This window comes from Danio rerio, chromosome 23 (genome assembly GCF_052040795.2).
Source record: "Danio rerio strain M-AB ecotype USA chromosome 23, GRCz13ab, whole genome shotgun sequence".
NCBI classification, from domain to species: domain Eukaryota; kingdom Metazoa; phylum Chordata; class Actinopteri; order Cypriniformes; family Danionidae; genus Danio; species Danio rerio.
Window position 1 is genome coordinate 48757501 of NC_141043.1, and position 13208 is coordinate 48770708.

Consider the following 13208-nt stretch of genomic DNA (forward strand, 5'->3'; position numbering starts at 1 on the left):
AGAGTGGTTTTGAGGCGTTGCGCTACGCTGTTTAAATAGCAAATGCATTAGCGCTCATATGTGCGCTCATAGGCGATCTGGTCTAAAAAGGAAGTGTTCTGAGGCGGACCGCTGGCGCGTTGCTATTTTGATAAAATAAAATAGATTTTTTATTAGACCAAAACAAACCCGGTGTAAACTCCAGCGCAGAGTTGCACCTCACTTACACACTGCTTAATACACACAAGAGAGCAATAGGCAAATATCTTTACATATGAATTTTTTTTTTATATTAAGGATATATATAGGATATAATAAGAATAGATATAGGATATAAATATAAAGGATTAAAATATTACAAAACATATTATTTTCTAGCCTACATAAATATGAAAAATCACTGCTTTTATGTCTTCTTCATCTCGGGAGGCTTTTTCAGTTCATTCATAACAATTTGCTTTTGTATAATGTTATTATTATTAGCAGTATTATTTATTATATCCATATTTATATTTGTTTTATTAAAAACAAGCTTAGATTTGTCCACCTGTCAGGTTTTAGACCATATGGGGCACAGCATGTGTTTTAGGATATAACTCAGGTTTTTGAGCACACTTCATTATTATTGTTCATTTATTCGTTTGCTGGAAATTAGAACTGAATTTAGAAATAGCTTTGAAATGAATATTTGCGCTTAACAAATTAAATTAATTATTTATAGACTAATTGATGTCTGTGTGTAAAGGTTTCCCTATCCAAGAGTAAAAGTGAAAGTAGATCTCTCATTCTAATGCAGTAGATGCTCTGTTTAACTGTTTTCTGTGAACTGTTTGTTTGTGAAATGCTCAGTTTTTCCACTTAGACTTACTTTGCGTCCTGTAAATAGTGAATGCGCTCTTGGCGTGACGCAGCTGGCTCTTAAAGGGAATGGGAGATGAGACTCTGATTGGTTTATTCTCTAAACACACCTATAACTCATTAAGAAAATAAACTCAACCCTTTTACACCATCTGCCTTGGCGCAAAGTGGATTTTCCCATCCTTAAATTAGCAAAATTGCGTTCTGACACGCCCTGAAAACGTTTGCGCCCTGCGTTTTGCGCTCTGCGCATGGACCATCAAAATAGAGCCCTAAATGTCATACCAACACCAACACCAATGCCAATCACTTGATCAATAATAGAGGAAGACACACGAGTGTTAACTTTTAAATCTATTAAAAATGATCAACATGTATAAAAGTGGGAACGTGACTAAAAATTTTATAAACGTCACACATTACATTACTTATTTTATTACACTTTAAATGCAAAATTACGCGTTAACTTGAGCAGCTGTTTTCCCACGCTAACTGTCTCTGGTTCACTAATGCACTGGTGTTGCTTTTTTAAATATATGCTCATATTTGCTATAACTTTGCATGAGCAGATCAAGTTCAGCTGGAGAAATGATGATCTCTTTTTTTCAGATGTTCCCAAGGTCACTCGTAATATCTGCCCTACACAATTATGAGCCCCCTTCATTGTGTATTTTATGATCAAAATAAATCTAAAACACACGCACGCACGCGCACACACACACACGCACGCGCACACACACGCACACACACACACACACACACACACACACACACACACACACAGTCTAAATGGCAGTGCAGTGAGTGATCTGATGTGAAGCTCTGTGCATTAACGCGGGCGCCGCAGTAACAGAAACAGCACTGTGCTGAATGTTTACATTTACCTTGGTTGGCCCGTTTCCATGAATGACCACAGGAAGTGTGTCATAGGCCACATTTCGAACTCTGACTCTGGACTTCTCAAACTTCAGCACCACCTCCTCTGAAAACAGACAAAACCACACATAATTATGCGAATACAGGCACAGATGACTGAGTGTGTGTGTGTGTGTGTGTGCGTGCGTGTGTGTGTGTGTGTGTGTCTACCTATGGCTCCATTCAGATTCTGAAATATCTGCGATCTGTGGTCCAGAGTCATGTTGAACTTCCTCTGGAAAAAGAAGCAGTATTAAGCATGAACAACATGTGTGTCACTCACGCACACACGCACACACACACACAAAAGTGCTCATGCACTCTCAAGCACACATGCACAAAAACATACACAAACAAACACATAAACATACACACTAATGAAGAAGTGCACACACAAACACACACTTAATGATTAAGAAAGTCGAAAGGACACACGCAGAAAAACACAAAAAAATAGACGCACAACACACAAAAGCACACAAACACAAGCAAACACACTTTAAACTGTCACGCTCGATTCACACAGGGAGTCAGTGTCAATGCTTGACGGAGGGTGTGTCTGAAGTTGAGGCTGACGCGATCGTCATATCACCGTCAGCCAATGAAATTAGATTGCAACTAGCTACTGTCTGACCTGGGTTATTTGCATAAAGCATTCTGATTGGCTGACGCTTCTGTTGGCGCTTGAAAAGTTGAGACATTCCTAACTTCTGCAGCAACTAACGCCGCTAGAGTGGCGCCAACAGTTCAGCAACGCTTGACATCACCCATTCAAAGTGAATGGAAAGCACTGATGCTGACGCCCCGTGTGAAGCGGGTGAAAGAAACTGGGTCAAATCCCCCAAAATAAACCCTGCCATCTGATCTTATTGTGCATAAAGCAAGAGTTCAGAGGATTTCAGTCACTGAGTGTTTATTTCTAATCCTGCAAGCACGCACGCACGCACGCACACACGCACGCACACACGCACGCACGCACGCACGCACACACGCACGCACACACGCACGCACACACGCACGCACACACGCACGCACACACACACACACACACACACACACACCCTCTTCTCTTTGTCCAGGTAGATGCGTGTGTAGAACAGCTGGTCGTCGTCGTCATCTTTATATTTCCACTGCTGCACAATGGCATGAATCTCAGGAGCAAAGCCGATGAAGCCTGAACACACACACACACACACACAAACAATAACACGAGCGTCAGCTGACACCACTGTGTGTGATTAAAGAGACAGTTCACCCCAAATTTATTCTAATTTACTCACTATTTACTCTCCCTCGAGTGGTTGCAAACACTAATGAGTTTCTTTCTTCTGCCCTAAAGAAGATATTTTGAAGAATGCTGAAAACCTGTACGAGCGCCACGGTGATACAGTGGGTAGCACGATCGCCTTACAGCAAGAAGGTCGCTGGTTCGAGCCTCGGCTGGGTCAGTTGGCATTTCTGTGTAGTTTGCATGTTCACACAGATGTTCTCCCCGTGTTGGTGTGGGTTTCCTCCGGGTGCTCCGGTTTCCCCCACAGTCCAAACACATGCGCTATAGGGGAACTGATCAACTAAATTGGCTGAAGTGTATGAGTGTGTATGGGTGTTTTCCAGTACTGGGTTGCAGCTGGAAGGGCATCCAGTGTGTAAAACGTATGCTGGAATAGTTGGCGGTTCATTCCGCTGTGGTGACCCCTGATTAATAAAGGAACTAAGCCGTAAAGAAAATGAATGAATAAAAACTTGTAACCACTGACTTCCATAGTAGAAAAAAATAAACACTATGGAAGTCAATAGTTACAGGTTTTCAGCATTCTTCAAAATATCTTCTTTTGTGTTCTACAATAAAAGATACTCATAAAGCTTTAAAACAAGTAAATGATGACAGAATTTAGATTTTTGGGTGAACATTGCCTTTAACAGCATTAATACACACACACACACACACACACACACACACATACCTCCAGAGTTGAGGTAGCGTTTCCCATGATGCACTGCAGGGTATTTGGACGCGAGTCTCTGGTCCGGCCAGCAGAAACCCTCAGCGGAGAAAACCACACGATGAGAGAAACGAGAAAACTTCCTGAGCAGCTCCACTGGACCACTGGCTAAAATCACATCATAACTGCACACACACACACACACACACACACAATTTATTTAAACACACATACCCAATTTAATGTCACAGAAGCTAATTGTAACATTAAAGTAGGCACCAAAAAAATTAACACTAAAACAAAATAGGATGCCATATCTTTTAACATATAATAACTCTTCTTAAGCACATTATGGTTGTAGATATGGACAAATGTAGAGTGAAAAACAGCACTTGACAGTATTTGGCACAAATAAAAGAGGTGTGTGAGGTAATTTTTGTGGTCAGTATGATGGTAATCATGTTACATATTAATAAAGAATCTATTGTTAAGAGAAATTAAGTCGCTGCAGTGTGTGTGTGTGTGTGTGTGTGTGTGTGTGTGTGTTTTCACCTGTCTACAAACATGATCACAGTGTTCTGCTTGTCTTTGTGTTTCTCCAGTTCTGTCTTCAGCCATCGAACCTTCTGACCTCCACCGACAGTCCGAGCAACATCACCTCCTCTCCACTGCTCACCCAGACCCAGAACCTGCGCACAAATACAAACACGCACACTATAAAGGCTAGAAATAAACAAAAAATAAATAAATAAAAAAAAACAAGAGAAACCCACACACACAACACACAAAAACAACAAACACAAAACACACTTAGACGAGAAACAACAAACACACACTAGAAGACACACAGGTAAAAACTTAAGCACACACTCACACCTGAAACACAAAGACACACACTTGAAACAAACAGGTGAAAAGCTATGAGGTGCCGTGTAGGATTTAAATCAAACTTTGCTTATCAACACATACATAAAACACGTGTATATACACCTATAAATTACTCGCATATACACCTATACTACTGGATGTTCAAAACAACACAGATGAAACTTGTGTATATACATATAAACTTGACGCATGAATACACCCACATACACACGCACATACATATAAACTCGATCCTCACATAAACACCCACATTAACACACGCACATACATATAAACTTGCTGCATGCAAACACACCTATACACACTCGCATATACATATAAACTCGATTTTCACATAAATACCCACATTTACACGCACATACATATAAACTCGCAGCATGCAAACACACCTATACACAATCGCATCTACATATAAACTCGGTCTATGCATATACACCCACAACAACACGCGCACATACACAAACTCATTGCATGCAAACACACCTATACTGGCATATAGCCCCAATGCCTAAACTCAATGCGTGTATAAACACCCAAAATAACACTCGCGCAAACATACAAAAAATAAAAAATAAATAAAATTCACAAACGTTTATCACGAATCTGGTTATTGCAAAGCTTATGAAATAGAAATAATGCGATTAATACTGGGATTAAATATGTTAAATTATGAACATGTTATATAAAATATTAGTCGATAATAAAATATAAATAGACTATTCAAAATAAGAAATATTTTTTTTATTTTAAACCTTTTAATTTATTTAGGTAATTACAAACACAAATATAAGAGGACAGATAGAACCCTTAAAAGATGTTCAAAAAGCAACCAAAACTATAAATATAAATGTTTACTCAAACTAAACTCTTCTTTTCTATTGCAAATATTAATGTATCCTATAGTCTTCTTGTTTTGTTTTTTAAATTTTTATAATTATTATGCTTTTTATATGTTTTTACAATGTGGGTGTCAAAATTGCAAGATTTTGGTATCATTTTGATTGTTAATTATTCAGCATATACAAAAAAAAAAAAAACCCGCTGATTAAAAGTCTCTGCTCATCATGTTGGTCAAGTTAACCCCCATGGAAAAGCTATATATAATCTCTGGACACTCCTTTTGTGTTTAATAACTACTAACATTTTTACAGCAGCTGGCATCCAGCATTTTGGTGCATTAGCCTGTTTATTGGTGACAGGAAAACCCACTTAAGTGCATTCCTGCCCCCTACTGGACATAAGTGTGTATCATAACCCTTGACGAATAGTGACACCAATAATAAAACAAACATAAAAAAACTAATATTAGACAAACATATTTTATTCAAAATGATTACTTAAGCAACTTTATATTTATTAAACCATAATAACATTTCCAATAATTTAATTGCATAATAAACCTTTAATTTTGCAGGAGCATTCCTTTGCATTACCTTTTTATTGATTTATTTTTTTAGAATTAGCATAATCTATTTTCATAATTCAACAGATGTAATTCCTCTATTAATCACATTATTTCTGTTTCTTAAGCTTTGCAGTAACCTGACTCATGACAAATAATAATCTTGTTCATTACGCTCAGAGGACTTTTACGTTGAAATTAAACTACTTCCTTTTAAAGTGAAATAACTTGCTTTTACTGTGAAAATGCATGCATACACACATGAAATCACTTGCATATATGTATATACACAACTTACTGTATATATGTTTGTGAATTTTATTTTGTATGTTTGCACAAGTGTCATTTGGGTGTTTATGCACCCATCAAGTTTATATTCTTATGTGAGAGTTTATGGGTGTATATGCATAGATCGAGTTTATATGTATATGCGAGTGTGTATAGGTGTGTTTGCATGCAGCAAGTTTATATGTATGCGCGTGTGTATGTGGGTGTATTCATGCAAGTTTCATCTGTGTTGTTTTGAACATCCAGTAGTATAGGTGTATATGCGAGTAATTTATAGGTGTATATACACGTGTTTTATGTATGTGTTGATAAGCAAAGTTTGATTTAAATCCTACACGGCACCTCATAAAAAGCTATAGAAACACACACTAACACAATTAAGAGAAACACAAAACAGAACAGAAACACACAGACACAAGAAACAAACTCTAGAAACAGGTGAACAACTACAGAAACACACAACTAAATAATCAACATAATACACACAAATGAAAACACTACAGAAACACACAGACAAAAAAACAACACTAAAGAAACACAATACATGAGAGAAACACACTAAGAACAAACACAAAACAATATAGACACACACTTACACAAGAAACAACACACATACAAACACAACAAACAGTAGAGAAACACACAAGTAACACTAAAGGAGACACACAGGTGAAAAACTTAAGCACACACTCACACATGAAACACATATAGACACACACGTGAAACACTCTTACACAAACACTCGAAACAAACAGGTGATAAACTATAGAAACACACAATTAAGAGAAACAAAAAAACAATACAGAAACATACACAGACACAAGAAACACACTCTAGAAACAGGTGAACAACTACAGAAACACACAAATAAAATACACAAAGACAAAAAAAGCACACAGCACACAAAGAAATGCTAGAAACACACTTACACAAGTAACAACAAATACACACAAAAAACAGTACAGAAACACACACACACACACACACACACACACACACACACACACACACACACACACACACACACACACACACACACACACAAAAGAAACATTAGAAGACACACACAGGAGAAAACTTTAGAAGCACATATAGACACACATGAAACACTCTTAGAAAAGAAACAACAAACATACGCAAACAAAAACAATACAGAAACACACACAAGAAACACTAGAAGACACACACAGGTGAAAAACGCAAGCACACACTCACACATGAAACACACATAGCCAAACACAAAAGCAACATAGAAACACACACAAAAAACAACACAACACTAAAGAAACACAATACACAAGAGAAACACACTTAGACAAAAACACAAAACTATAGAAACACACTTACACAAGAAACAACAAACACACACAAAAAACAGTAGAGAAATAAGCACTAGAAGGCACACACAGGAAAAACTTGAGTACACGCTCACACATAAAACATATAAACATACAAGCGAAACACTCTTACACAAACACTCGAAACAAACAGGTAAAAAACTATAGAAACACATACCTTTGCAATTAAGAGAAACACAAAACGATACAGAAACACCCACTGACACAAGAAACACACTCTAGAAATCAACATAATACACACAAACAAAACACTACAGAAACATACAGACAAAAAAAACACACAGACCCAGACATACAAGGAAATGCTAAAAACGTACACACAACACCAAAAACGAACACCACGATACTAGAGAAACACACTTAGACAGAAACAACTAACACACTAACACAAAAGACAACACAACACAAGAAACACAGTTGAACAGAAACACAAAGCGATATAGAAACACACTTACACAAAAAAACAAAACACACACACTAAACACTAAAGACACACACCCACATATGAAGAAGAAACACACTTCCACAGGAAACACAACACACGCACACACTAATATCATGTGTGAGCAGATCTGTCACCTGAATAGTGTAGTTGAACTGTCGGATGGTCCTCATGAACCTCAGGTATCCATCAGTCACTTCTGTAGCAGCGGTGATCACCAGCAGCTCATCTGAACACACGCACACACGCACACACGCGCGCACGCACACACGCACACGCACACGCACACACGCACACGCACACACACACACACACACACACACACACACACACACACACACACAGTATTTATACACCACTAACCACACAGCAACTCTGTCTGAGTGACTGGACCATTTAAATCATTATATCCACAGCAAAAAAATGTAAAATAAATAAATAAATAAATAAATCAAACACAAACTATTAAAGTAAACTATAACTATAAGAAAATAACCATATTTCCAACATTCCTAAACTTATTTTGTGTTCATCAGAAAAATAAAGCTCAAGATTTGAAACCATTTACCAATGATTAAACTTCAATTTTTAAAGTCAATATGTTTAACATTTATACTTTTTATGTTTGTATTTTTTCAGATTTTATTATACTTCTGTGCTTCAAAGTCTTAATTCTGATTATTTGGATCAGAGATTATTAAGCTTTCACCAAAACCAAGAAGTAAATGCCTATAGCAAAAAGTAATTGGGAAAAATACTGTGTAAATCAGTGTTGCTGTAAGTGTAAGATAGGGCTGCTCAATTTTGGTCATAATTGTAATCACAATTATTCACAACGATTATGAGTTAAAATCAAAATTATTCGGCCTTCTGTGAATTTTTTATATATAAATGTTTCCCTAATGATGTTTAACAGAGGAATTTTTCACAGTATTTCCTATAATATTTTTTTCTTCTGGAGAAAGGCTTGTATGTTTTATTTTGGCTAGAATAAATGCAGGTTTAAATATTTTAAAACCTATTTTAATAGCTCAATATTATTAGCCCCTTTAAGAAAGATATATGTTTGATGGTCTGCAGAAGAAACTGTTATATAATGACTTGCCTAATTACCCTAGTGAAGCCTTTGAATGTGACTTTAAGCTGAATACTAGTATCTTGAAAAACATCTAGTAAAATATAATGTACTGTCGTCATAGCAAAGATAAAAGAAATCAGTTATTAGAAATGAGTTATTAAATCTGTTATGTTTAAACTCTGCTTTAAGCATCTTCATTGTAAGAAAAAAACTTTAGCTACTAAAGTCCTTCAGTCAGGAGCAGTGAGGGATTTTCTTCTTTTGTTGTCTGATTAATAATAAAAACAGCAAGCAGCAGGAATATTGCGCACTGTCACTTTAAGAATAGTGAGGCTCTGATATGGTTTCTCTTTCACATATTTTTTTGATTCTCAATTTGTTTGTTTATTACACAAACGCGGGTTAATATAAATAATCACTAAACACAGAGCTCTGACACAAATGTGCATGTATTTGATGATTAAAGCGCTCACATTAAGATGGCATTAGATGTGTGTGCTCTGCTCGTCTCCGAGCCTATCGCGGCGCGCACACACACACAACAGCGTGTGCTCTTTCGCGTTTTTAAATATATAAATTAATTGCGATTAGTTGCACAGCCCTAGTGTAAGGCATTAAAAGTAAGGGATAATGTACATCCAGACGGCACAGAACAAAGCCTGACAGGGTGATCAGCAGCTGTTGTAGAAGACTGAAGGGTTTATTCTGTAAATAACAACTGAGCTGGATAATATTCTGATTGTACCAATGAGGACGTGGTCTGTTTTTACAATGTTTTTAACAATTTTTTTCTGAGTGTCTCTGGACCCTTACTGACTATGGAGGATGAGGGAGCTCTCCGATGTCATCTAAAATATCTTCCATTGTGTTCAGAAGATGAAAGAAGTTCTCAAATGATTAGAACTACATAAGAGTGAACAATTAATAGCGGAAATTTTATATTTGGATGAACTAACACATTTGATAGTCCCTAAGTTCACTGTCTTTTATGTTTGCATTTATTTCAGATTTTAATATACTTCTATGCTTCAAATTAAAGTTTATAAGGCCTCGATTCTGACAATTTGGTTCAGAGCTTGTTACACTTTAACCAAGACATTATAAATTCCAGAAGACAAAAATTTATTGGAAAAACACTTTGTGAAACAGTATAATTTAAAGTGTAGGTGATTAAGTAAGGAATAACGTACATTCAGGCGGTTTTAAATCACAAAATAAAGCTTGACAGGATTATCAGCAGCAGTTGTGGTACAACTCAAGGATTTATTCTGTGATATCAAATGAGCAGGATAATAATCGGACTGTACCACTGAGGGCACGTGGTCTGTTTTGACCATGTTTTTGATATTTTTCTAAGCTTTGAGTGTCTCTGGACCCATCTTGACTACAGAGAATAAGGGAGCTCTCCGATTTCATCTAAAATATCTTCATTGGTGCTCGGAAGATGAACAGGGATTGAAACAACATGAGGGTGAGTAATTAACATGAGAACATTTGGATGAACTAACACTTTAAAGTCATTAAGTTCACCGTCTTTTGTTTGTATTTATTTATTTTTTATTTCATATACTCCTGTGCTTATAGTCTATGTTTCAATTCTGTATATATGGTTCAGAGCTTATAATGCTTTAACCAAGACTATTTATAAATACCTGGAGCAAAAATGTTTTGGGAAAAAAACTACTAAGCAGCCAGTGTCATTTAAAGTGTATGACATTAAATAAGGGATAATGTACATTCGGGCGGTTTTGAAATCACAAAATCAAGCCTGACTGGGTTATCAACAGCTGAAACTCAAAACAGAAAACTCAAGGGTTACCTTTGTAGTAATATTCTGATTGTACCACTGAAGGCCATTGGTCTGTTTTGAGGAGCTTTTTGGTAGCCTATCTTTGGACTCTTGCTGACTATGGAGGATGAGGGAGCTCTCCGATTTCATCTAAAACCTTTTCTCTTGTGTTCTGAAGATGAACGAAGCTCAAAGGGGATTGAAGCTACACAAGGATGTGTAATTAACATAATTTTAATTTTGGGGTTAGCAAAGACTATAAGTCTATAAGAAACCATTAGAAACTGAAAAAGAAGCTTCTGGATCTCCTGCCTGTTTCTCATGGATCTGCGAATGGACCCTGAATTTTCTGCAAAACTTTTAGTTCAGCACAATGTAGGTCCTCTAAGGAGATTTACCATTCCCTATTTAGAAGTTGAAAAGAATGCTTGACTGATGATATTATTAAGGAGAAAGTCTTAATGTGCGAATGTAAAACCAACTTTACCCCGGTAACGCTAGGTAAACAAAGCTCCTATCAGAGCCCCGCAGTTACTGCATCACTGTAACAGTTAACATCAGTGAATACCGCTGTTTCACAGCACACGTGTGATGTTCTGTCAAAAAACATTCTGTTAGGTTCCGATCCGAATCAATAACGGTAAGTTTGTGATTGGGATCGAGTTACATTTACTGTACATTACAGTTACATTCAAATGAGGAACTGACTGGAAATGACTGAACGGCTCTTACTGGGTTTCCGCGGTTCGGTTCTGCTAAGCTGAATTACAGCCAGAATAACGGTCAGGATCACGGGCACCGGAGTCATCGCGCTGCTGGGTCTCCCCTCGGGGTCAGTTCAGTTTTCCCGTCGCTACCGTGCAGAACTCTGGCTCCCAAAGTTCGCGGACCGACGGCAGGAATTTCAGCGTCAACTCTCGTTTCCGCTTGGACAGCCAATGAGCGCGGAGGACTCGTTGATTGACAGACGAGACCGACGGCTCTCGACCAATAAGATGAAGACAAATATTCAGAGGTGGACGATTTTTTTTTCTCTAGAAATCGAGCCCTAAGGATACAGAAAGAGATATTGAGGGAGTGCCACGTTTTAGGAATAACTAGGGCCAGACGGAATCTGCGGACATTTTTCTGCTATTTCTGAGCAGAATTTTGTTAAAAATCTGCAGATTTATGCGGAATGATTTTGGGAGTATCATTAACTAAAACCTTAATATGTGAAATAAGAAGTAATGCATTTTAAACTTGTATTTAATGTTTACAATGCAAATCCAATTTGATCCACTTTATTTGGTAAACAAAGCAAGTCTCTCATATATTATCTCATATAATCTACTAAACGAGACAAAAATTAACTTTACAAACTTTATCGTGAATTAGTTATATTGACATTTAAATATTAGTCAATAATGTTACTGAAATTAATACAAAAAACTGAATAAAATAAATGTACACACATTTACTCAAGTAAATAAACAATTAAATATGAGCTAAAAATCTGCGAGAATCTGCACATTTCTGCACGCGCAGATTCCGTGTGGGCCTAGGAATAACATAACTGGTGTGGGTACTGTATGTGTGTACAATGTTTCTTTTTATAAAATTGAACAAAACATATAATCTTTTTATATGATTTGTTATTATATTTTATTATTTAGGCTTTTAAATTGTATAAAAGGTATACCTTCTTTCATTTGTTAAATGAAAACAAAATAAATAATTAAAAAAGTAAAATTAAATAATTACTTAAAAACTGAGTTTAACCTAATGGACCCTAAGCACTAGTTAATGCCTGTGGAAGCCTGTTCCCACCACTGAATAATAAAAAATGAATTTTTTAATAAAGTTAAAAAAACTATAAAGTCAGAATTCCGAGTTATAAAGTTGCAAGTCTAAATTCCTATTTATAAGGTAAAATTCTGTGTTATAAAGTCACAATTGCGAGTTATCTCCGAGTTATTTAGAATTCTGACTTTATAACTCGGAATATGGACATTATAACTCAGATTTGTGACTTTATTACTCGGAATGCAGACTTGCGACTTTAGAACTCAGAATTGCAACTTTATAACTGAATTGTGACTCTAGAACTCGGAATTGTGACTTTTTAAACTCGGAATTCTGACTAGAACTCGGAATTCAGACTTTATAACTTTGAATTCTGACTCTATAACTCTGAATTGTGACATTAACTTGGAACTGTGACTTTCTAAGAATTCAGACTTAATAAGTCAAGTTTATAACTCTGAATTCTGACATTATAACTTGGAA

At 36.5% G+C, this 13208-nt stretch overlaps 2 protein-coding genes across 3 annotated transcripts in view; both read right to left on the reverse strand.

Annotated features, from left to right (window-relative positions):
- The window catches only part of tfr2 (transferrin receptor 2), a 1009002-nt gene that overhangs the window by 902748 nt on the left and 93046 nt on the right, over nucleotides 1-13208 (reverse strand). The window lies entirely within an intron of this gene.
- plod3 (procollagen-lysine, 2-oxoglutarate 5-dioxygenase 3) overlaps nucleotides 1-13208 on the reverse strand; it is a 35326-nt gene that overhangs the window by 16270 nt on the left and 5848 nt on the right. The window contains exons 1-7 of one of the 2 annotated variants that reach the window (NM_001044343.2): nucleotides 11673-11857; nucleotides 8211-8302; nucleotides 4248-4384; nucleotides 3717-3880; nucleotides 2814-2926; nucleotides 1924-1987; nucleotides 1722-1819 (exon numbers count right to left, since the gene is read on the reverse strand). In NM_001044343.2, coding sequence (NP_001037808.2) covers nucleotides 1722-1819; nucleotides 1924-1987; nucleotides 2814-2926; nucleotides 3717-3880; nucleotides 4248-4384; nucleotides 8211-8302; nucleotides 11673-11748 — 744 coding nt within the window. In that variant the 5' untranslated portion in view covers nucleotides 11749-11857. Of the gene's footprint in view, nucleotides 1-1721; nucleotides 1820-1923; nucleotides 1988-2813; nucleotides 2927-3716; nucleotides 3881-4247; nucleotides 4385-8210; nucleotides 8303-11672; nucleotides 11858-13208 lie in introns of those variants that run through there. The other variant, XM_087305789.1, reaches the window with a different exon arrangement.